A 26,275-nucleotide genomic window follows, 5' to 3' on the forward strand; every position below is an offset into this window, starting at 1 on the left:
GGGGTAGGAGAGCCGTCGGTAGTAGACCGTCTGGTCAACGATATCTATGGAGACTTCAAGTACAGAAGACAGTGCAATAGACTCTTGATCCGTAGATGAATACACCTTGGTTCTCTTGTAGGCTGTAGCTCCACAATGAAGAAGAAGCTAGGCGACCTCAGTCTCTCTGAGCGCCGACTCAACTTGACTCCTCTCGGGGGTAAATCCAACACTCACAGGCGTCGGCGATTATCCGCTCCACAAATCACAGTACCAAAGCAAATATATATTCCAGCCGCATAGGGCTCAGCAGTCGTCGGGTAGGTAATCCAGTGTACATGTCCCTCGGTCCTCGCCTAGATCTCCTCGGATGAAAGCGCCATGTGGTCGGCCCAACCTGGATAAGACTCTAGATAACACGAGGAAGCGTTGGAGATGCTGGTCACTTTAGAACTCTAACCGCACGATGCACCATACACGATAGACTATTATTACTTGATAGAAATACGTCGCACTCGACAGTACAGTGCCAAACTCTGACAATTCAGTTATTAATTCGCACGAGGTCTCAATGCTATTCTAAGGCCAAACAGGCCATACTTCACCGCACGTCGTATCGTGGGTGAGGCTTCACGTTCTGTTACTAAGTTGGGAAGAAGGGTAAGGGACTTCTACATTTACTTGCGCCATATTTATATGCACGGTGAACAAATAGTGCCACTCTCATTTCGGTAGCCGTATCCCTGAGCGCAGCCGGGGCTAGTACGGACATGTCTCGTCGGTACCTTTGAACTTGACGCCAGGGGCTGGTCCCCTGGCGCCTGGTCCTTTGTCCAATAAGAGAATGAACTATTATGGGCTATAGTAGGCTAAAGGGATATTCCGTGCATATGTACAAGGAATATACAAGGGATATCAAACGACATACAAATACTATTCAATATATATCCATAAATAAATATATATATTCGGTTTAATCTGATCCTTCGTAACAGAACTCTACAGACGTATTAACTCCAACCACTAGGCTCATGACATATGAATAACAGAACTCTACAGACGTATTAACTCCAACCACTAGGCTCATGACATATGAATAACAGAACTCTACAGATGTATTAACTCCAACCACTAGGCTCATGACATGTGAATAACAGAACTCTACAGACGTATTAACTCCAACCACTAGGCTCATGACATGTGAATAACAGAACTCTACAGATGTATTAACTCCAACCACTAGCTCATGACATGTGAATAACAGAACTCTACAGATGTATTAACTCCAACCACTAGGCTCATGACATGTGAATAACAGAACTCTACAGACGTATTAACTCCAACCACTAGGCTCATGACATGTGAATAACAGAACTCTACAGACGTATTAACTCCAACACTAGGCTCATGACATGTGAATAACAGAACTCTACACACAGTGTATTACACACAATGGAGCGTCTTAACCTTTCACTGCCACACGACAGAAGGTTAACCCTTTACTATCACACAACCGACGCCGATGCTCCATCATTAGCATCATTAGCTCACACTCTCACAATGATGCTAATGATGGAGCATCGCCGTCGGTTGTGTGATAGTAAAGGGCTAACCTTCTGTATTGTCACAGTGAAAGGGTTAACCGGCTGTCGTGTGGCAGTGAAAGGGTTCAAAACAGTTATAATAATAAAAAAGGGAATGAGACCTGCCTTGCCTATAACTTTCCCATTCAGTCCCAGGAATTGAACCGGCAACTGGTCACCAGCTGGTCTCTGACGCCCCCACAATCACGAATTGTGTTGCAATGTCATCCGTGTGACATGAGAGCATCTTTATACGGGCAACAGAATCTGGGTTAGATTAGCTGTTTATGTCAGCATCCATGATGGTTAAATGCCAACACGCACACACACACACAGGGGCCGCCTGGGAGAAATGCGAGGCCCTGTGCGAGATGTAACGCGAGGCCCCCCCCCCCCCCCCACCCCCCCCCCCCCCCCCCCAAAGGTAAAAAAAAAAATTATATATATATATATATATATATATTTTTTTTTTTTTTTTTTTTTATACGGTCAACATATTCTTAAATAATAGCGCTGCCCGAGGCGGGGCATGATACAGTCAACATATAGCAAAAGATGAGAGCGAGAGAGAGCTCCCGTTCTACAGTCAATATACAGTGTACAGAGAGAGAGAGAGAGAGAGAGACACATTGGAAAGAAATTGAAATGCTATTTGGCCCTAAACAGAGAGTACACAGTGGCAGAATACCTGAGCACTGTGACTGAAGATCCTTGAGCACAGCCTAGCCATCGAGAAAGGCCGCCATAGGCAGACTGTGTGTGTTAGAAAGAGAGAGAGAGAGAGAGAGAGAACATGTGTGTTTGTCATGTGTGTGTGTGTTAGAGAGAGACTAGAGCATGTATGACAGATTCAAAAGGACAAAGATCAACACTTAAATCCAAGAGAGAGAGAGAGGAGAGAGAGAGGAGAGAGAGAGAGAGAGAGAGAGAGAGAGACACATTGGAAAGAAATTGAAATGCTATTTGGCCCTAAACAGAGAGTACACAGTGGCAGAATACCTGAGCACTGGTGACTGAAGATCCTTGAGCACAGCCTAGCCATCGAGAAAGGCCGCATAGGCAGACTGTGTGTGTTAGAAAGAGAGAGGAGAGAGAGAGAGAGAGAGAGAACATGTGTGTTTGTCATGTGTGTGTGTGTTAGAGAGAGACTAGAGCATGTATGACAGATTCAAAAGGACAAAGATCAACACTTAAATCCAACAAGAAGAGGGTATACCAGGAGAAACCAAAGCAGCAAGGAGCCAATGGCCGACATCAGCTAAATAGGCTAGCCAGGTACTGTGACACCAGGCCACACACAGCTTTGGCCAATGGCCCAACGCTACCCAAGCTACACAAACGACCATTCACACACAGCACATGTCGTATCTCCAAATGTTGTGAAGTAGCATATGTTTTGCCTGGAAAAAAACATCGTTATTAACAAAACATTCGGGAGGGGAAGGAAGGAAGAGTGGGGTAATGTCATGACATTTTCATTAATCCAAGTTACCTGCACGAGGAACGCAGGGCGAAAGGCCGCAACACAGGTCTCCACGTTGACGAAAGGCCTCTCGCTGGCGGGACAAAAGAAGCTATGGCCAGAGCCTTGTCATGGTGCAGGCCCGACTACATCTTCTGTCAAAGGGCCTGCTATTCTCAAGGCTAACTGATAGCATCAAACGAACGTTCCCAGCTGACGCTAAACAGCTAACTGGCTAACAGTTAGCTCACACAGTTAGCTACTAGTAGTATTAGCTAGTCGACCAGTTTGGCTCCAGAGAGAGAGAGAAAGAGAGATAGGGTCAGGTGACTCAGGTCCACGGCGGGTATATAATCATAGGTTGACTCACCATAACGCAGTATCAACGTGGAAGGAGACTTTCTTGGCCCACGGTGTAATTTCTTCTTCTTCTTCATCGAGTACTTTCCGGCAGACTGGACACCTTTCGGCGTATTGCTGCCTAACAGATTTATCTGCTCACAAGTTCTCTTCTCCTTCTTTTGAAAAGACATCCACTCGCCTCGCCTCGCTCCTCTGAATAGGTTAGCTAACGCTAGTTAGCATTTAGCTAAGCTAGCTACTAGCCGACATCATGGCTATACCATGAAAGGCTCCGGCCATTTGTCCCGCTAGCGAGAGGCCTTTCGTCAACGTTCCTTGGTGACCGACCGACTGATAATGACCGACCTCTTTCTTCGTCTTGGCTGGCATAACTAAGCATAGTCAAAAGCTGCACAGCGCGAAAATGTCAAACGCAGCCGACTCACGCTGCCACGCCGGCGTACTACACTGTCTACACATGATGTAAGTAAAACCACTCCCTTCGTTGAAACCAATGCTGCTGCAGAACCCCAGAGGCTGAGCTCCAATAGTGAGTATGTCTGCAGCTGCAGGACTGCAGACCCAGAACAAGTCAGACACATTCTACAAACGTTGTCTAATGTGAAATATATAAGCATATAAGCAAAACTAGATTTTAGGTCTGTGATGAAAAAGGGCCTCGCGGGAAGGGGGGCCTCGCAAAAAATAAAAATAAAAATATAAAAAAATAATAAAAAAAATTAATAATTTTTTTTTTTTTTTTTTTGCGAGGCCCCCCCTTCCCGCGAGGCCCTGTGCGACCGCACTGCTCGCACACCCCCTGAGGCGGCCCTGCACACACACACACACACACACACACACACACACACACACACACACACACACACACATAGGGACACACATACTTGTTGGATTTTCGGGTCCTCAGCCAGTAATCACCTCGTCACCTGTGGTTCTGTGAAGTTTCTGCATTGTGTTTGTCTCTCACTCATCGTACTGACTGATACCCTCTCTCCCCCCGGTGATGCATTCGACCCAGAAGAATTAACGACACACTGGAAACAGGATACCTTTCCTGGACGTTGATGTTTATTTCCATAAACATAGCTTCTGTACCAGATGGAAAAACAGTTCGGAAAGGTCTTTGAAAAGTATATTGAATTCCTTAAATTCGACCGTCTCTTCTGCTATCAGTCTGATGGTGGTTGAGGCCCCTCCCACCACCCTCCAGCTATTGCTCTGTCTCTCTGTCAACGTCTATACGCGTCAGTGCAAAACCGGAAGAGCTCCCATCTATTAGGTATAGTCCCTAGCGACGGTTGCTAGCCCATAGCAACCATGTCTCTATGTCCCCTGTCATCTCTGACCCACTTTTCCTCTATTTGTCCCCATAGCAACGGTGTTGACCCCTCCCCTACCCGCGGCCCGGCTATGTTGATGTTAACACACATTTTTCCTCAGTTTAGTGTATCTTAAATTAACCCTCTGCATCCTCCTGTTCTCTCTCTCTCTCTCTCTCTCTCTCTCTCTCTCTCTCTCTCTCTCTCTCTCACTCTCTCTCTCTCTCTCTCTCCCTCTCTCCCCCCTCTCTCTCTCTCTCTCCCTCTCTCTCTCTCTCTCTCTCTCTCTCTCTCTCTCTCTCTCTCTCTCCTCTCTCTCTCTCTCTCCTCTCTCCCCCCTCTCTCTCATCTCTCTCTCTCTCTCTCTCTCTCTCTCTCTCTCTCTCTCTCTCTCTCTCTCTCTCTCTCTCTCTCTCTCTCTCCTGTAGTTCGATGTGGAGAATGGCTTGTCGGTGGGCCGCAGCCCACTGGACCCCCAGACCAGTCCTGGCTCCGGCCTGGTCCTGCAGGCCAACTACCCCCACAGCCAGCGGCGCGAGTCCTTCCTCTACCGCTCCGACTCGGACTTCGACCTCTCGCCCAAGAACATGTCGCGCCACTCGTCCACCGCCAGCGACCTGTGAGTGGGTTCAGTGCTGGGCTCAGGGGCGGGGCTTAGTGTTGGGCTTAGTGCTGGGCTCAGGGGCGGGGCTTAGTGTTGGGCTTAGTGTTGTGTTTAGTGTTGGGCTCAGGGGCGGGGCTTAGTGTTGGGCTTAGTGTTGGGCTTAGTGTTGGGCTCAGGGGCGGGGCTTAGTGTTGGGCTTAGTGTTGGGCTCAGGGGCGGGGCTTAGTGTTGGGCTTAGTGTTGGGCCCAGGGGCGGGGCTTAGTGTTGGGCTTAGTGTTGGGCTTAGTGTTGGGCTCAGGGGCAGGGCTTAGTGTTGGGCTTAGTGTTGGGCTCAGGGGCGGGGCTTAGTGTTGGGCTTAGTGTTGGCTCAGGGGCGGGGCTTAGTGTTGGGCTTAGTGTTGGGCTCAGGGGCGGGGCTTAGTGTTGGGCTTAGTGTTGGGCTCAGGGGCGGGGCTTAGTGTTGGGCTCAGGGTCAGGGCTTAGTGTTGGGCTTAGTGTTGGGCTTAGTGTTGGCTTAGTGTTGGGCTCAGTGTTGGGCTCAGGGGCGGGGCTTAGTGTTGGGCTTAGTGTTGGGCTCAGGGGCGGGGCTTAGTGTTGGGCTTAGTGTTGGGCTTAGTGTTGGGCTTAGTGTTGGGCCCAGGGGCGGGGCTTAGTGTTGGGCTTAGTGTTGGGCTCAGGGGCGGGGCTTAGTGTTGGGCTTAGTGTTGGGCTCAGGGCGGGGCTTAGTGTTGGGCTTAGTGTTGGGCTCAGGGGCGGGGGCTTAGTGTTGGGCTTAGTGTTGGGCTCAGGGGCGGGGCTTAGTGTTGGGCTCAGTGTTGGGCTCAGGGGTGGGGCTTAGTGTTGGGCTTAGTGTTGGGCTTAGTGTTGGGCTTAGTGTTGGGCTCAGGGGCGGGCTTAGTGTTGGGCTTAGTGTTGGGCTCAGGGGCGGGGCTTAGTGTTGGGCTTAGTGTTGGGCTCAGGGGCGGGGCTTAGTGTTGGGCTCAGTGTTTGGGCTCAGGGGGCGGGGCTTAGTGTTGGGCTCAGGGGTGGGGCTTAGTGTTGGGCTTAGTGTTGGGCTTAGTGTTGGGCTTAGGGGCGGGCTTAGGGGCGGGGCTTAGTGTTGGGCTCAGGGGCGGGGCTTAGTGTTGGGCTCAGTGTTGGGCTCAGGGGCGGGGCTTAGTGTTGGGCTTAGTGTTGGGCTTAGTGTTGGGCTCAGGGGCAGGGCTTAGTGTTGGGTTTAGTGTTGGGCTCAGGGGCGGGGCTTAGTGTTGGGCTTAGTGTTGGGCTCAGGGGTGGGGCTTAGTGTTGGGTTTAGTGTTGGGCTCAGGGGCGGGGCTTAGTGTTGGGCTTAGTGTTGGGCTTAGTGTTGGGCTTAGTGTTGGGCTCAGGGGCGGGGCTTAGTGTTGGGCTCAGGGGCGGGGCTTAGTGTTGGGCTTAGTGTTGGGCTTAGTGTTGGGCTTAGTGTTGGGCTCAGGGGCGGGGCTTAGTGTTGGGCTCAGTGTTGGGCTCAGGGGCGGGGCTTAGTGTTGGGCTCAGTGTTGGGCTCAGGGGCGGGGCTTAGTGTTGGGCTCAGGGGTGGGGCTTAGTGTTGGGTTTAGTGTTGGGCTCAGGGGCGGGGCTTAGTGTTGGGCTTAGTGTTGGGCTTAGTGTTGGGCTTAGTGTTGGGCTCAGGGGCGGGGCTTAGTGTTGGGCTCAGGGGCGGGGCTTAGTGTTGGGCTTAGTGTTGGGCTTAGTGTTGGGCTTAGTGTTGGGCTCAGGGGCGGGGCTTAGTGTTGGGCTCAGTGTTGGGCTCAGGGGCGGGGCTTAGTGTTGGGCTCAGTGTTGGGCTCAGGGGCGGGGCTTAGTGTTGGGCTCAGGGGCGGGGCTTAGTGTTGGGCTTAGTGTTGGGCTGAGTGTTGGGCTCAGGGGCGGGGCTTAGTGTTGGGCTCAGGGGCGGGGCTTAGTGTTGGGCTTAGTGTTGGGCTTAGTGTTGGGCTCAGGGGCGGGGCTTAGTGTTGGGCTTAGTGTTGGGCTCAGGGGCGGGGCTTAGTGTTGGGCTCAGGGGTGGGGCTTAGTGTTGGGCTTAGTGTTGGGCTTAGTGTTGGGCTCAGGGGCGGGGCTTAGTGTTGGGCTTAGCGTCTCTCTCTCTCTCTCTCTCTCTCTCTCTCTCTCTCTCTCTCTCTTTCTATTGCCAATGAATATAGTCTTGTTTGGAGTCATCTCACACTATTGTTACACCACTAAGGTACCCATGTACATGTCGAAATACTTCCCAAAGGTCAGTGAATACCACGACCACAACACCAGAGGGAGCTCCACAAATCATGTTAAACCCAGATTCGGCTCAAACAAGGCACTAAACACGTTTCGCAATTATGCCACATCGATGTGGAACGCCCTACCCACAGCCGTAAAGGAATGTGAATCACTACCCACCTTTAAAACCGCTCTCAAAGAGCACCTACGGGTGGCTGCAATTAGAAACTGGTCCCGGTAAATGTCCAAACCCCAACCCCCCCCCCCACCCACCTAACCCCCTCCAATGTACAGTTTCTTCCCCTTCGAATGTACAGTATATATTTTTCTTTTAAGATCTCTATCTAACTATCAGGCTTCAAAATCAATTGGCCCAAATCTGCTTGTCTACCCCTTAACACTTTGAGTGCCACGCTGTTTGGTTAATTTACCTTGCCAGCCTTTCTAGTCGTTTCCGTGGTCGTTGCACTATGTTAGCGAAGCTGTGTGTGTGTTCTGTATTATAGCTGTAGAGACATGGTGTGGCCCATTTCAACAAACATTACTTGTAGTCCAGCATGGGAATAATAATTTGTTTCCACGCGCAGTTTTTTTTTAATTTACACGCTAAACATCGCGCATTTCCAAGATAATACAGTATTTTTTCATAGATTGCGAGATAAAACGCATTATGTGCAATAAGCCCAAACCGTTCTGGCTGATCCCCTGAAACCCTGAATACTCCCAAATCACAGGTATATGACTTGTATGTATGTATCATCACAAAATCATCGTGTTTTTCGTCCGGTGAAACACAGGACTGTGATCGCTAGAAAAACACGTTTCAGATTCGGTAAAATAGACATAGAATGTACCTTAACGTAGCCAGAAGGTATTCCAAAAGAATAATTCCAAGTGATGCAATTACCAGTGTATATGTCCTTACACGTTTCGATGGTCAAATACGCTTATGCAACGGAATCCCGAGGCGAGGACTGTGAATTTCTGTCCCAGGAGAAGGAGGGGCCACTCGCGAGGAGAAACTGGAAGTGAAGTTGACTATCAGCCCAGAGCCCCATGCAGTTCAGACACGGGACGATACTGCCCCCTGGTGATAGTCGATCAGAATGCAGTTCCAATGTGTGGGGACGTGCCTAAATGATGCAGATCGACAACTGTGTAGAGCGGGGATCAAAGTAAAAAGATCAAACGATCCAAAAAAATACTTTTTACGTTTATGGCACTCAACGGTCGGCGGCCAAACACGTAAAAAGCCGGTTTTGGCACAGACTGTGTTAAACAGTACTGTATAATGTGTATATATGTCTTGTATGTCATAAATGTCTTGATCAAACAGTACTGTATCTGTATGTCATGTATGTCATGTATGTTATGATGAATTGAAAATGGGGGACCCTGATGTAAACAAGACGAAAGTCTTTCTCTGGTCTGCATCCCCTTAACAATTGTGTGTATTGAGCTGTACTGTACTGTACCCATTCTGCAATCTGTTAATAAAGTTTTCAATCAATCAATCAATCTACAGATCAGATGCGATACCATACTCCAGTGCACAGTGTGTACAGTTCTCAGCTATGACCGGTGCATCAGTCATCATAGAGCTTCAGCTTGTCCAGTAGTCACATCATTGCCAACAGAAGTATTGTCCTAGTCAGTTAATATCAAGCTGGCTTAATAATAATAATAATCTTTATTTATATAGCACCTTTCATACATAGAATGCAGCTCAAAGTGCTTAACAGAGCAAAAAAAATTAAATACTAAATTTAACAATAAAGCAAAAACAAGTAAAGAAAAGAAAAGCAGGAGTTTAAAACCCCCAAATATATATATATATAGTAAAACATGATTAATAAAATAGCTAAAAAGCATAAATGACAACAGGGATTTTTAAAATCAGCTAAAAGCAAGAGTATAAATATAGGTCTTGAGCTGTGCTTTAAAGCTATTTGTAAATGACCGCCAAGGGTCAAGATGCCTATCATCTTTATTATCAGTAAGCTTTAATTTACATTGGTCTAGATGATCAACTTTTCTTTATTAGCTCAGAATATTAAACTTTCTATTTAAGAAACCCTGGGTTAATATCTTAGTTGCCGCTTGTGCATTTTCCTTTAGTGTCCACATGGGGGCAGAGCTCGTCTTTTCTATAGTATAAAGGTCACAGCATCATGTTTGTTCTCAAAGAGACCTGTAACTAATACAGGAAGTAACCAAGAGACAATGTCGGAGCAGACAGCGAACTATATAGAGTACAAGGACCTTACTTCAGTAATTAACACCCCTTGGTAAAGCGGAATACGTTTTCACGGTTCAACCGATGCAACCTGTACAACCACGGTGCAACGACGACTACAAAAGAAAAGCTACAGTGCTGCTATGCTAAAATGCAAAAGGCAAGAGAAAATGAATAAAAGCACCTGTACGAAACATAACCGCATCTTTATTTCATCACCATGCCGGGGGGCAGTTACACTATTTATATCCCGTTGATATCAAGCTGGCTTAGGACGTATTTACACTGATCTGGCTTTTTGTCTGTGAACAACAGACAGAATCCAGGTAATAGTATAAGACATAAATATAGGCAATACAACTATAGTAAAGATAAACATGAGCAGTGTAAACAATATAATTAACTCTGAATATGAGCAAGTAGGCAGTGTAACAAAGGTGCAGATGAGGGTCTGTGTGCCCTATCAGTTATATTATACGTTACAATAAATATGGTCAATAACACTATGAGATATCCTATGAGTGAGTAACGTATACAGTATACACAGGTGCAGTTTACATAAGGTACCCTAACTGGCACGATATATGTCATACGTTGTAGTCCGTGCAGTTTAGGTGGTAAGAGTATAGTACTTTGACTAGACATGTCTTTGACACCAGACGTTAAAAGCTACATCTTTCTTTCTATGGGTGTAAATGGGGCCTTGGTCACCAACACCTTATTACTCCTTTGTGTTCTAAGGGAGGAGGGCCTGAAGAAGTGGGAGGTCAGCTGGCTGCCTCGGTGAGACCACGCGTGTGGAGGCGGTGTTTTTCTGCAACCTTCCCTCCAACCGTCCCTCCCCTTGCTACCACCTCAGTCCCCCCCCCCCCCCCCCCCCCAATACTTATCTATATAACAACACCCCCTAGGTCTCACCACCACACCCCCTGCAGATGTGTGATCTGTCCCAGTGTGTCCCACTGCATGGAGCGTCCCAAGGCCGGCGGTCCTGGAGGCTAACCTGCACGTCGTGACCCTCTGCACCACAGCACCCACTCTTCAGAGTCCGCCTGGCCCAGCCCTGCATGGCATCCTCTCCCTGTTTCATCTCACAGAGACCCAGATTGGCTTGAAGGCTCTTGTGTCCCCATATTGTCGTTTTATTTTGGCCCCCTGGGGCCAAACGTAGTTCTTGTGAACATGGGACGGGTGTTGCCTTACAAAGCCGGTCTGTTCCATGTTCCCTGTCGGGAGGGTGGCGTTCCCCCGTTAGATGTGTGACTGTGTTGTCTTGTGTGTGTCTCTCCACCAGGGGGCACGGGGAAGACATGACCGTTAGATGTGTGACTGTGTTGTCTTGTGTTGTCTCTCCAGGCACGGCGAAGACATGATCGTGACTCCATTTGCACAGGTCAGTCAGTGCGCCTTCGTGTTGTGTGTGTGAGGGAACGATGACGCAACTCTCTTCTGAAGTGGTCTGTGTAGGGAACACACACACACACACACAGACACACACACATACACACACACACACACACACACACACAGTGGGTCTCATTCTCCAACGGACTTACGACAAAAAGGGCTTTCTCTTAGGGCCATTTGAGACCTTTTCGGGCAAGACATGTGTAAAGGCCATATGAGTGTTTTGTTTATTAATATTATTATTATTGTGCTTAGGATAGTGTCTTATTTATGTTTGAACACTAGAGGGCTCTCCGCCTCCATTATAGCCACTCTTCTATAAATAGCCTAGCTAATTACTGTAATCCCATGCACCTGTGATGAGGATACATTTTTTTACCTGTCTCACCGTTTTGGAACTGACAATGGAGCACTTGACAACTGTTCTGATTTAACCCTTCATTCACCATCATTCACCTTTGGACAACAATAAACCCTGTAAACCGAACCGGTGGCAACTTTGGACATTCAATTCATTCAACATCACAAACGTTGGGACTGAGTAAGATAATTAATTGCGGGTGCATCGTGGACGCTTGTCGATTCATTGGGGAGCGACAAGCGGACACTACAAAGTAGAAAAATCCCTAATGGAAGAAGTGTGAGAATTCCCTCATGAAACATGATCAAAAGGATGTGAGTATAAGTATAGGACAACTTTCCTCACAAAAGAAAGCGAGGTAAGAAGATTTTAAACGTCTGTTATTGGATTACCTGAAATTGAAATGGATAGTGTGAAGAGCTGTAAACGCCTTCCGTGAAGATGGAATTGTTTGGATGCTATGCTGTAATTGCAAATAGGAAAGTGAGTCGGGACATTGTCACATTGCTACATTGTTGTGGTTCCGTGCGAACGCCATGAGGAGGTTCCTAACGTCAGACTAATTAATTGTGATATTGTGGATTATGGAACGGATTGGAAGCCGTATTATGTTGAACCATCACAATTAATGTCGTCTGGACGTGTGGAAACGAAATTGTTCGCTTGGACATTGCGGATGTGTGGCAATAAATTCCCAGTTCTATATAGGCCTACATCGGTGAAAAATTTACGTTTATTTTTATTGTATTATATTACGTTACTGCATAATAAGCAGAAAGAAAAGGAAACCCACACACCAAGTGAATGCAACGTTCAAACTACAAAGGATAAATAAAAAGAATAAACAAAATGCTTGAAGCCAAGAGGCAAACCCGCAAATCTATGCTAAGAAAGGTTGAAGCTGAAAAGGCACGCTTAATGGTACGCCTTGCCAATTTAAAGAAAAAACAAGAGCTTGAGAAACAACAAAGAGATTTGAAATATGAAACATCTTGACTGAGAGGCGCGACTTTGAACCGGCCAATGAATATCACAACAATGGTGCTGATGATGTTTTTACTAATCACTGTGTTGATTTCAGCTCCAAGGTGTGCGAGCACAAAATACATAAACCCTCCCTTGAACTTCGCAAGCCATGGTCGGAGTCCAGAGGAAAGGACAGCGATCAAGAGGAGGGCAGTGAGGAAGAGGTTGACGATTCGATTCCCTTTCATGTTCCCTCCAGGGAGTGGTTGATGAAACATGGCCTGATTGAGGAGGAAGATGAAGGTGAGGATAATAAGGAAGAGGACAATAATGAGGAAGAGGATGACGATTCGATTCCCTTTCATGTTCCCTCCAGGGAGTGGTTGATGAAACATGGCCTGATTGAGGAGGAAGATGAAGGTGAGGATAATAAGGAAGAGGACAATAATGAGGAAGAGGATGACGATTCGATTCCCTTTCATGTTCCCTCCAGGGAGTGGTTGATGAAACATGGCCTGATTGAGGAGGAAGATGAAGGTGAGGATAATAAGGAAGAGGACAATAATGAGGAAGAGGATGACGATTCGATTCCCTTTCATGTTCCCTCCAGGGAGTGGTTGATGAAACATGGCCTGATTGAGGAGGAAGATGAAGGTGAGGATAATAAGGAAGAGGACAATAATGAGGAAGAGGATGACGATTCGATTCCCTTTCATGTTCCCTCCAGGGAGTGGTTGATGAAACATGGCCTGATTGAGGAGGAAGATGATGATGAGGAGGACGAGTCGACCCCCATTTATGTCCCCTCCAGGGAGTGGACGATGAAGAGCCAAGAAGAGGACGACGATTTGATCGCATTTTATGTCCCCTCCATTCTGACTGTGCCTCAAGAGGACATCGAAGATGATGATGAGGAGGACGTTGATGAAGATGGGGACGACGATGACTATTCAATCCCATTTTATGTTCCCTCCAGGGTGTGGGTTGAAGGTGACCTGCTGAGTCCTACCCAGAGACTTCCTCAGAACGAACCAGACGATGATGATGATGGGGACGGTGAGGAGGAGGACAACGTTGATGAAGAGGAGGACGCCGATGACGAAAGCAGAGAGGAAGAAGCAGTGACAGAGGAAATCACCGTGTCAGACGCTGAGAGGGAGAGGTGCAGTGTGGCAGCTGTGGGGGAGAGTGCTGCAGAGGAAATGCAGGAAGAACCTGAAACAGCACCAGCTAAACCAACCATTGACTCTGCTACATGTGCACCTGATGAAGACGAGGATGAGGAGGATGATGAGAGAGAGGAATCAGATGACTCCACAGATGAGGAGTGTACTGGGAAACCAGATGATGTGTGCGGCTGCAGCTCCTCAGAGAGTGAGGCAGAGGAGGAGGAAGATGCACATAAGGAAGATGCACACAACAGGCCACTACTGAACCTCCAGTGTTTAAAACGAGAGCTCTCAGAAGCAGGACAGCAGCAGTCGCAGCCAGTCCAGGAGGGCTGACCGGGCGGCACCGTCCTGAGGAGGAGAGGGACGGCAGCATGGAGGTGCATCTCCCGAGACGGGGCTCTGCTCTGCAAGGACCTGCTGAGGACGGGAGTGTTGGAGGAGATGACGAGCCGGTGGAGGAGCAACTGCCTAAACAAGCTTGTCAAGTGAAGCCCATGGAAGTCCATGGTGTTACCGGGGCCGGTGGTGGCCGAACACTTTCGAATGTGTCAGTTTCCAAGAGGAGAAACTACAAAAGACGACGGCGTAAGGAAACCTGGGAAAGAATGGCTGAGACTTCCCGACCGACTTACCGCCGACAGCCATCCTGATGACCCTGATGGAGAGCCACAACCAGTAGACATTGGCTATATGCCTATCAGAGCTATATGGCTCTGTTGTTTAAAAAAAAAAAAAAAAAAAAAGCATTATTTCTTTGGCTCAAATATATCTTGTATGTTTATATTTTAGAACAGTACCCATAATAATGGAACCAGTTGTTGGACCAAAGTCTGACCAACAGCCTAGTGCTTGAAGTACTTTGAATATTATGGAAATACCTTGACTCGCTAACTAATTTGTTCTTCCCATGCACAGGGACAACAAGCGAAAACCAGGACCCAGTCAAGCTTATTTGTGTTTGGAATTATGATTTGAAATTGATTATGTCGGTAGCTTCTCCGATATATATATATATATATATATATATATTTTGTAACTGTTTAGTTTAAAGCACAATTAGGCGCCGGTATGTAGAAGAATGGCCAGCTATAATGAACACTCACCTGACCATGTTATTTGTTTTATAATTGTGTAGACACAATTAGGGGCCGGTGTAAAGGCCATATGAGTGTTTTGTTTATTAATATTATTATTAATTTGAACACTAGAGGGCTCTCCGCCTCCAATTAGCCTAGCTAATTAACGTAATCCCATGCACCTGTGATGAGGATACATTTCTCTACCTGTCTCACCGTTTGGAACTGACAATGGAGCACTTGACAACTGTTCTGATTTAACCCTTCATTCACCATCATTCACCTTTGGACAACAATAAACCCTGTAAACCGAACCGGTGGCAACTTTGGACATTCAATTCATTCAACATCACAAACTTTGGGATTGAGTAAGATAATTAATTGCGGGTGCATCGTGGACACTTGTTGATTCATTGGGGAGCGACAAGCGGACACTACAACATGAATATAGACAATATATTATAATATAATATTAATTATATATGTTTTATTGGGACGGTTGGTGAATCCCAAAATCGGCCCGAAAAGGTCTCAAATGGCCCTAAGAGAAAGCCCTTTTTGTCGTAAGTCCTTGGAGAATGAGACCCATTGTCTTTGTACTGTACAGCCTGTCTACACACACACACACACACACACACACACACACACACACATGTCTTTGTACTGTACAGCCTGTTCGGGGCATAATCTGTGTGCTTTTAAAACTGGTGACGCAATCTATGTTTGCTGGCGGCGACACCCTCCTAACCCAGGCTACCAACATGGGTTTGAATAGTCCCAGCTGCACTGTCACAAGACAAGGGGGGAGGGGGGCAATTCATCAACAATTGCTTTGATTTAAACTCTTAATAATAATAATAATAATAATAATAAATTGAATTTATATTGCACTTTTTGTTTGCTGGGATCCCAAAGTGCCCCTTTTCACTACCACACTACAGAAGGTTAACCCTTTCACTACCACACTACAGAAGGTTAACCCTTTCACTACCACACTACAGAAGGTTAACCCTTTCACTACCACACTACAGAAGGTTAACCCTTTCACTACCACACTACAGAAGGTTAACATTTCACTACCACACTACAGAAGGTTAACCCTTTCACTACCACACTACAGAAGGTTAACCTTTCACTACCACACTACAGAAGGTTAACCTTTCACTACCACACTACAAATAGTTAACCCTTTCACTACCACCCTACAAATAGTTAACCCTTTCATTACCACCCTACAAAGGGTTAACCCTTTCACTACCACACTACAGACGGTTAACCTTTCACTACCACACTACAAAGGGTTAACCATTTCAATACCACACTACAGAAGGTTAGCCTTTCATTTTCACGGTTAACCATCTGTAGTGATAGTGAAAGGGTTAAACGTATTTAATTATTTTTTCTAAAAACAAATTTTTAATTGGAGAGATTTTACGTGCTTGGTCTTTTACATTAGGTTTCCGAATCGGGAGAGATTGTACATGCTTTCTCTTGTCAGATTTGGTTTAGATTTGATGTGTGTCAACTTTTTTGAGATTTGGTTTAGATTTTACGTGTGTCTACTCTTTTGAGATTTTGTTTCTGATACGGAAGAGATTTCTCACGCCTACTCCCCAATGTTAGGGTGACATTTGATCAGCAGCTGTCTGAGGGTGTCTGGTGTCACGGTGACGTGGTGCGTCTCACCCTCAGGTCACATGTCACTGGTGAACGGGACTGGACAACGTACGGTGTTTTCCCATATGAACAATATATTTTAATGAACTAAACTAAAGAAGTCAACATCAAGATGGTGAATCTCCTTATATTTTAGTGTTGATCCGGAGCTCCATAAAGGCCAACTTGCAGGTTAAACCCTACTCTTCAGTTATGGGTAGTTTACATAATTGGTATCTATTTTCTTTGAACAAATGTTTTTTATTTTCCCTTATTTATTTACATTTTTTAACAAGACAAACAATACAGTAACAGTAATAATCAATGATAAATCACAGGACAATAACAGAAATAATAATAACAATAATGACAGTCCAGTAATTCAATCAGAGTGAATGTAGATTAAAAGACATACAAATAATAAATACACCCCCCCCCCTCAGGACCCCCACTTGGACTATACATGCACTATTTCATTTAACATCAGAAAATTACAAATTGATATGCTTCCCTTTATCTTCTCCACCACATTGGTATCTATTTTCATTATTTATTTATTCCACTTGACGCCGGAAATTCCACTCAGAAAGGGTTAAAAAGGTCCATGCACTAATAACATGTATGGAGCAAATCAAAAAGCTTATCAGACGCTATCAGTGCCGTGACGTCACTACCGGTAACTTATGCCTTATGCCTGTCCGGGTCATAGTACTACTGGCTATATGGCTCTGGCTAACGTTACCCCGCTAACGTTAGCATTATGTCTACTGTCGTGAACCATTTAAAGTCGGGCATGTAAAAGAGTTTTGGGAACGAGTAAAATGTGCTGGTCCTCTTCTCAGACCTGTGGGGCAAAGCACTGCACACGCATCATGCCGGCTAGCAAGCTACACGTCCCGGCATGTTGATACGATAGTAGCCCCCTAGTAGGCCCACTCGGTGCATCAGTCACGAAACGGGCTACCACGATAGCTATTAGCTAACTAACGTTGATTGATTGATTGATTGAAAAGTTTATTAACAGATTGCAGAATGGGTACAGTACAGTACAGCTCAATACATACAATTGTTAAGAGGATGCAGACCTGAGAAAGACTTTCGTCTTGTTTCCATCAGGGTCCCCCATTTTCAATTCATCATATGACACACATGACATACAGATAGACAGTACTGCTACATCTATACATTTATGACATACCAGATTTTCAAATACAGTACTGTTTGTGATACTAAAAAAATCCAGAAGAAGAGTATATACATTTGACATAGAAACTGTGCATTGGGGGAGGTTGGGTAGGTGGGGTGGGGCTGTACATTGGAGGTGGGGGGGGGGGGGGGGGGGTTGGGTAGGGGGGGGGGGGGGGGACTGTACATTGGAATACTGACATACATTTGACATGGAAACTGTACATTGGAGGAGGTTGGGTAGGTGGGGTGTGGTTGGGTGGGGCTGTACATTGGAATACTGACAAAGCCATGCTTGGTCTTTATTGTACAACTGGGTTAGGACATTTGTAGGGGCCAGTTTTGAATTGCAGTCTCCCGTAGGTGTTCTTTGAGAGTGTTTTTGAAGGTGGGTAGTGATTTACATTCCTTTACAGCTTTGGGTAGGGCGTTCCACATTGTTGTGGCATAATTGCGAAACGTGTTTAGTCCCTTGTTTGAGCCGAATCTGGGTTTTACATGATTTGTGGAGCTCCCTCTGGTGTTGTGATCGTGGTATTCACTGACCTTTGGGAAGTATTTTGACATGTACATGGGTACCTTGGTCGTGTAGTGTATCTTGTAGACCAGGCCCATTGCAAGTTGCTGTACTCTGTTGTCTACTCTAAGCCATCCTAGGTTGGCAAAGTGTGCAGGGGTGAGGTGGGTTCTAGGAGTCAGGTCAAGCAGTAGTCTGACTAGTTTGTTTTGAGATGTTTGTAATTTGGTTTTTAGTGCCTTTGAGGTGCTTTGGTACCATGAGGTGCAAGCATAGTCGTAGTACCCTTGAATGAGTGCTCCTGCCAGAGTCTTCAGGGTATTCTTGTTTACCAGGGAGGAGATCCGGTACAAGAATCGAGTTCGTTGATTGACTTTTTTTATTACATTGGATGCCATTTTGTCACAGGAAAGATTAGCCTCTAGGATGGAACCCAGGTAGGTAATTTCATCTTTCCTTGTGACAATATTGTCACCCACTGTAACTGAGAAGCCGTCTGTTTTGCTGAGTTTGTTATTTGAACCGAAGAGAATGGACTCTGTTTTGCCCATGTGTAATGATAGTTTGTTGTCGGCGAGCCATATGCAGATTTTGCCTAGTTCCGAGCTGAGGGTTTTTTCAACCTGTAACTTGTTCTTGTCAGAGACCAGCAGGGCTGAGTCGTCCGCAAACAGGAACAAGTTGCAGTCACAAGCTGACGACATGTCATTTGCATAAATTAGGAACAGTAGTGGTCCTAGTATGCTTCCTTGTGGAACACCACAGTTCACTGTGAGGGGGGGGGATAGGGTACCGTTTACCTCCACCATCTGTTCTCTCCCCTCCAGGTAGGATTGTATCCAGCTCACTGATAAACTATCAAAACCGTTAACGTTACAAGCTCAAACACCTTATAACTACTACTATTGTCGTGTCCATAAGTTCCCTGGCAGAATACTTGTGAGGACAAAGGTATACAAAGAGGGGAGAACCATTTTAAATCGGGGCATGTTAGGAGTTTTGAGAATGCTGGCTAACAAGCTAGCTAACTTAGCTACTAACGTTATAAACACAATATGTACAACGACACAATGATTTACATTAGTATATTTACAAATATGGTAACGTGGTTGTGGCTTTTACAAATAGTGGTTAGCTTTAGAGATAAATGGCTATGATCACGGAGCAATAGTGTTAGGTGAAACAGACTAGCTCCTCGGCTAGTAGTAACAAGAAGGCTCTGCTTCCTGCCACTACCTGCCTGTGACGTCATCATTAAGATGACACACGCACGTTATGAACCATGGATTAAAATATCCGTTAGCCCTAGTCACATTGTTTATTGAACAAAAATACAACCTGCAAGTTGGCCTTTAAGCTGTACAACCTTTTTACCTGGTGAATCCACGGCAACATTGGAACATATTTAGGACGCTCACGCTACAGTATGGATATAATCAGGGTTCCCACTCATCATGGAAAACCTGAAGAATTTACTAAAATTACCAAATATCCTGGAAGAAAATCTACGTTGTCCTGGAAATTTGTAATAGTATTAGATTAGATTAAATTAGATTAAAATGTATTCAAATGTATTGTCATTACACAGCACAAGTACCATACAACGAAAATAAGTTTGGCATCCAACCAAAGTGCAAACATAGCAGTAAAGTGCAACAGCAATATACAATGTACAGGTGATTAAACTGGGTACAAAATATAAAACATTTGTACTACTGAGATGTATGTACAGAGTTGTAGTATATGTACAGGTATATAGACAGTATGGTACCAGCAGCGTAACTAGTAAGTAGTATGTTTATATGTAATGTTTGATAGACCTGCTCGCTCGCGCTCTCTCTCTCTCTCTCTCTCTCTCTCTCTCTCTCTCTCTCTCTCTCTCTCTCTCTCTCTCTCTCTCTCTCTCTCTCTCTCTCTCTCTCTCTCTCTCTTTCTCTCTCTAGGTACTTGCCAGTCTCAGAACAGTGAGAACCAACGTTGCTGTCTTGACACATCTGCAGGATCGTGGGGGCAACAAGTAAGAACATTCAAATTGATTTAGATGATCAAGGGATTGACTGACTAATGATTGATTGATTGATTGATTGATTCCATTAATTAACAGACTGTCTGTTGTTTCTTCCAGGCGGCCATCGTCCAGTGGCCAACCCCCCATGTGCAAACCATGTCTAGGTGAGTCTTTATTAGATGTGCAAACCATGTCTAGGTGAGTCTTTATTAGATGTGCAAACCATGTCTAGGTGAGTCTTTATTAGATGTGCAAACCATGTCTAGGTGAGTCTTTATTAGATGTGCAAACCATGTCTAGGTGAGTCTTTATTAGATGTGCAAACCATGTCTAGGTGAGTCTTTATTAGATGTGCTTTTTTTATGATCACATTTTTATTAAAATGTTTTCATGTTCCACACAACACAATACAGTAATACACAAGACATCACAGGACAATACTTCAACAATAATAATTACAATAACGACAAGACAACTAAATTCAATCAAATAAAATGTATCAATAAAGCAGTATGAATAATATAAAATGAAGAACAGTGAAATATCCCGAGCCCCCAACCACCCCCGTCCCGACCTCTAGACTATGGCCCCTACACTATGAGGACCCCGAGTGTGGACTCCTTCACTTTCCCACTGAGGGTTGTTAAAATGGGTTTATGCCCAACAAGTAATGGTTGGTTATGAAATATCGAGGTGTCATGGGCACTTGATGGTACAAGACCTCTGTGCGTTACGCCATGTTTGAATCACATGGGAGATTGATTGATTGATTGATTGATTGATTGAAAACTTTATTAACAGATTGCAGAATGGGTACAGTACAGTACAGCTCAATACATACAATTGTTAAGGGGATGCAGACCAGAGAAAGACTTTCGTCTTGTTTACATCAGGGTCCCCCATTTTCAATTCATCATAACATATATGACATACATGACATACAGATAGACAGTACTGCTACATCTATACATTTATGACATATCAGATTTGCAAATACAGTACTGTTTGATAGGACCAAATTGTAATTGACATTTTCTAATCGGGGTGTTGGAGTATACTATATCTTGTAGTCTTTGTGGAGAGACTGTTGCCTCCTCCAAGGTGCGCCACGACACGGCAACCTCGGGTCAAACCAGTTAATCAGGGGCCTCAGTGAGAAGGACCAGAAATATAATTTTAAATCCGGGATTGCTAAACCCCCGTCCTGTTTGGTGGTGGTGGTTCTTTTGATTCGCGGTCGCTTGTTGTTCCAAATTAACTTAGATATTGTAGCTTGTATCTTGCGCCAATAGTCGATTGGGGCGGGTAAGGGGAGCATTGAGCTAACAATGTTTATTCTGGGTAGTACGTTCATTTTTATTATGGATGCTTGGGCTTGTAGCGAGTTGGGGAGGCTCGACCATCTATTGAGATCCTGAAGTATGTTGTTGCACGTGCCTGTATAACTGTGTCTAAAAGTCTGACTCAGGGTGGGGAACATCTCCATACTGAGGTATTTAAAATGTTCAGCGACGGGGGCGTCCGCCGGGAAGTCCACAGCTCTGGCCAACTCATTAAGGGGTAGACGAGCAGAGTTGGGCCAGTTGATTTTGAAGCCTGATCGTTCACCAAATTCGTCAATTATCCTAAGTAAGTTTGTGGCCGATTGGGAGGGGTCCTGCATAAAAATCATTAAGTCGTCCGCATAAAGAGCAATTTTGTGTGGGGTATCTTTGATTGTTATAGGAACAATTTCTTCTGTTTGTCTTATAAATTGAGCTAATGGTTCCAGGGAAAGTGCGAAAAGTCCGGGACTCAAAGGACAACCCTTCCTAGAAGACCTCGAGGCTGAGAAGAGAGGGGAGCAGATCTTGCCAGTCTGGAGTTATATTGTCCTTACTAGTGTCGATTACATGCAATAATCTTCTAAGGTCATCCGCAGCTAAGCGTCCCAGAATAAAGCTGGTTTGATCACAGTGCACTAGCTCAGTCATATACTTTTGTAGACGACGGGCCAGGACTTTGGCAAATATTTTGAGGTCAACACCGAGGAGACTTAGGGGCCTGTAGCTGCCACAGTCGTTTGGGTCCTTGTCCTTCTTCAGTAGTAGAGAAATAAGAGCCATATTTACATCCCTGGAGAATCCCCCTTGTTCAATGGAGTGTTCAGTAGTGGGTGGGCCCAGTGGTTCAGTAGTGGGTGGGCCCAGTGGTTCAGTAGTGAGTGGGCCCAGTGGTTCAGTAGTGGGTGGGCCCAGTGGGTCCCAGAACGCTAGGTATAGTTTGGGTGGAGTTCCATCCCGGCCGGGTGCTTTGCCCCTCTGCATCTCAGCGATTGCGTCTTTGAGTTCTGAAAGAGTGATCAGCCTCCCCGACTCTCCAGCCCCCTCCTCGGATATCCTCGGTAGTTCAAGTCCGCTGGTAAACGCCTCAAATTTCTATTGATCTTCGATTGACTTCTGAACTATATAGATGGGAATAAAATTATCTAAAGGTGTCATTCATCTTTTTTGAGTCGGTCGTTAACTCCCCCTGTTCTGATTGAAGGGATATCTGAAAACTGATCGCTGAACGGATTCTCATAGATATATAGGTACATACATAGGTATAGATAGAATATACGTTGTGTATTATGTTTAGTTTATAGTTTAGTTTATAGCTTTAGTTTATAGTTTATTTAGTTTTTAGTTATAGTTTATATTTATAGTTATAGTTTATAGTTTACAAATCTACGTTTGAGGAGCCAGGAAAAACAAGCATCTCACGTTTTTCTGAATGTATTTAAAAAAGCTGTGACAATAAAAATAATCTGAATCTGAATCTCTCTGAACCCAACAAAATATTTACTGACAACAAAATACACAATTGGATAACTGAAGATTTAGTTTTATTTATAATAATATTTTGGAAGATGGAATTATCTGTGACTTTGACATTTTGATTGATGATATAGGCTAGCAAGTACTTTCAAAAAGCGATAGTGTTTGAAAGTGAAAGCCCACATCTCACAATGCTGTGTGGTGGGTCCTTGGCTTTTGGAAGGGATGACAGAGGAGTTTAGGTTTAGGATGAGGCTTAATATCGTATGGTTATTCTATAACCCTAGTTACATGATACTGGCTGAGCGTCCCGCTCTGCCTACTGAGATAACTCCTTGTCTCCACGCACCTAGCGTCCACAAGAAACAAAAACAAGTGCACCCACTTGCACGAGACCACGCCACTCCCATGCGCCCTCTATTACACCGGAAGTGGTCACGCCTCACCCTTCCCAGTTCGATTTCCATAAGCGGAAACACATCCAAGGGACCTCAGGGCGCTAAGAGCGGGACGCTCAGCCAGTATCATATAACTAGGGTTATAGGATAACCTTACGTTATATATCAACTGGCCTCGCGTCCCGCTCTGCCTACTGAGATTAGGGCAGAGCGGACGCGTGGCCCTGACAAATGCACCCCCTGAGGGCCTGTAAGCCCCAGCCAGGGAGGAGGGGAGTCTGAATCACAATATCCCTGGAGCGAAAAAAGCTCCGGATATTGTTTGGCACAAAGACCGAATTAGGCCTCAGAGTCGCCCCGTTATCGGCCCGAACAGACAGGCACTCAGGCCGCACCGAGAGAGCACATGGCTCACCCACACATTTAGCGGAGGTGCTGGCCCAAAAAGAAACGCCTGTTCAAGAGGCCAAACAGGGCCCCCAACAGCCTTTCCAGAACAGTTGGAGGTCCCGACTCGGAGACCGAGAACGTTCCACAGGCTTGAGATGCCGTGCGCCAAGCAAGAACGTCCCACGAGAGGGTGGCTGAACAATGTTCTGCCCCCCACTCTCGACCATACGCCACTTCCCAGCGTAAGCCGCTGTAGTGGATGGAGCGTGGACGGAGCATGCGCGTTCCGGATGGCGTTAACCACAGAAGAGTCAAGACGCATCCCCACCAGATTCCCCCTTTCAGCAGCCAAGCCTAGAGGCTGCCCCAGAACAGGAGGCAGAACAGAGTTCTGCGTGCCTGAGAGAGGGCCCGCGGTGACCATGGAACAGGCCACGGCAGGGCCACCAAGAGCTGAATCAGGGCCGGGAACCACACAGCTGAACCCCGGCCCGGCGCGACCAGGATCAAAGTCCTGCGCTCCTGACGTACCCGCCCCAACAGCTGAGCTATCAGGTGTATGGGGGGGAATGCGTACAGAATCCCGGGCGGCCACGGATACATCGAGAAGGCCTCCACCCCCAGAGAGGGGTTGTCCTTCCGACTGACCGAGAACCACAAGGGGTCGAATCGGTCCCAGACCTGTCTGACTATGTCTGGACGTAGTCCCCACTCGTCAGGGTGAGGACCGCCCCGAGACATCACATCTGCACCCACATTCTCCCTGCCGGGGATGTGGAGAGACCTCAGGCTGCGCAGATTGAGAAACGCCCATAGCCAGAGCTCGACCGCCACCCGGTGCAGACAGGGGGAGTACGCTCCCCTTGTCTGTTGATATACGACGCTGACGTCGTGTTGTCCGTCCTGACTGCCTTCAATTCCAACACATTGAAATGTAGCGCAGACCGGGCAGCATGGTCCTGCCGGCTGCCCCCTACTGCGTTGGCCCGACACGCCCCCCCCCCATCCCGTGAGGGAGGCGTCGGTGAAGACCGTGACGTGTGACAGCCTGCTGCCCCAGGCCCTCCCCAGAAGACAAGGTCCCCCAGTACTGACATGGGAACCTTCAGCCGCTTCCACTTGTCTCTCACCGGGTCTATGTCCATACTGGAAAACCACCTCTGTATCCTCCTCATGAAGAGGAGGCCAAGAGGGACCACAGAGTGAGCAGTTGCCATCATACCGAACAGGCGCATCACGGACAGCGTCCTAGGACGGAACCTCCCGAGCGCGCCGAGATCATCCACTCGCCGCCGCTCTGAGAGGGATGCCCATATAGACCTTGAGCTTAGAAATAAGCCCAAGTAAGGCGGTTAGGTGGCCGAGCGGAGATTGCGTTCGTCACCAGCCCCGGAGCTGTGAGCTCGATTCGCCTGTTCGAATCCAGCTCACAGCTCCGGGGTTGTCACCAGCTTGGCTGGCCGTCTGCACTGATACAATTGGCTGTATCAGAGGGTGGGAGAAGCTGGCGGGGTGGGTCCGGGTCGTTGTAAACAGCGACTCCTACAGTTCGGTCGGGGCGCCTGCTAAGCGCGGATTGGACGTGAGGGGGATAGTGTGGTCCTCCCACACGCTACGCCCTCTCAATGAGAATCCGCGCTGCCAGGTGAAAAGAAGCGGTGATTGGCTGGACGTGTGTCGGAGGAAGCACGTGGTAGCCTCCACTCTCCCAGATGATCTGACTGTGGGGGGTAAGTGCGCAGCGATCAGGAAGGGACTGGGAATTGGCATACGACTAACATTGGGATGGGAGAAAATCGGAGGAAAATGGAGGGGGAAAAAGACCAATAAAAAAAAAAAAGAAATAAGCCCAAGTACTCCACCTGTTGACTGGGAAGAGGAGAACTCTACTTCCAGTCTACAGCAAAACCCAGGCTGGTGAGGAATTCCACCACCTGCCTGATATGAGACCCGGCGATCTTCTCTGACCGGCCGAGGACCAGAACGTCGTCCAGGGTAGAATAAAATTCGTATCCCCCGACGACGCAGAGACCCCAGCACGGTCTCCACACACTTGGCGAAGATGCGAGGAGTCAGAGAGTAGCCGAACGGCAGCCTCTGGTACCCGTATGCTAAGCCCTGAAAAGGAAGCGTAGGTAAGTCCTAGGAGGGAAGATCGGGATGCGAATACGCATCCTACAGGTCTATGGAGGTGAACCAGTCCCCCACCTGACAGCGCTTAACAGGTGGGTGACGGTCAACATTCTGAGCCTTCCATGGGACAGGTCCAGTATGGGTCTGACACCCCCCACCCCCCCCTGTCGCGGACTCTGATAATAGAGTCTGTACCAAACCCAAAAACGGAGGGCGGGGTGTGTAAACACTGTTCCACCATGTCAGGGCAAAGGACTGATGCCACCTGCTTCACTAAGCACGGAACACCAGTGGTGGCTGCTGACCAAAGTATACGTAGTCATGTAACAACCTCCACTGCGGTGTGCACCCATGAAGGGATAAATGAAAGAATGAACGAAAACTCTATTAACATATTGCAGAATGGGCTAGCCCAATACACACAATTGTTAAGGGGATGCAGACCAG

General features: G+C 46.7%; 1 protein-coding gene across 1 annotated transcript in view; it reads left to right on the forward strand.

The window, feature by feature from the left end:
* Positions 1–26,275, forward strand: part of LOC311231660 (3',5'-cyclic-AMP phosphodiesterase 4C-like) — a gene marked incomplete at both ends in the record, with an annotated part of 259,689 nt that overhangs the window by 189,021 nt on the left and 44,393 nt on the right. The window contains 5 exons of the mRNA XM_084318288.1: positions 5,135–5,325; positions 10,503–10,544; positions 11,118–11,154; positions 20,045–20,118; positions 20,227–20,273. Of these exons, the coding sequence (XP_084174414.1) occupies positions 5,135–5,325; positions 10,503–10,544; positions 11,118–11,154; positions 20,045–20,118; positions 20,227–20,273 (391 nt within the window). The remainder of the gene's footprint in view (positions 1–5,134; positions 5,326–10,502; positions 10,545–11,117; positions 11,155–20,044; positions 20,119–20,226; positions 20,274–26,275) is intronic.

This window comes from Notolepis coatsorum, assembly GCF_963971535.1.
Source record: "Notolepis coatsorum genome assembly, chromosome: 7".
NCBI classification, from domain to species: Eukaryota; Metazoa; Chordata; class Actinopteri; order Aulopiformes; family Paralepididae; genus Notolepis; species Notolepis coatsorum.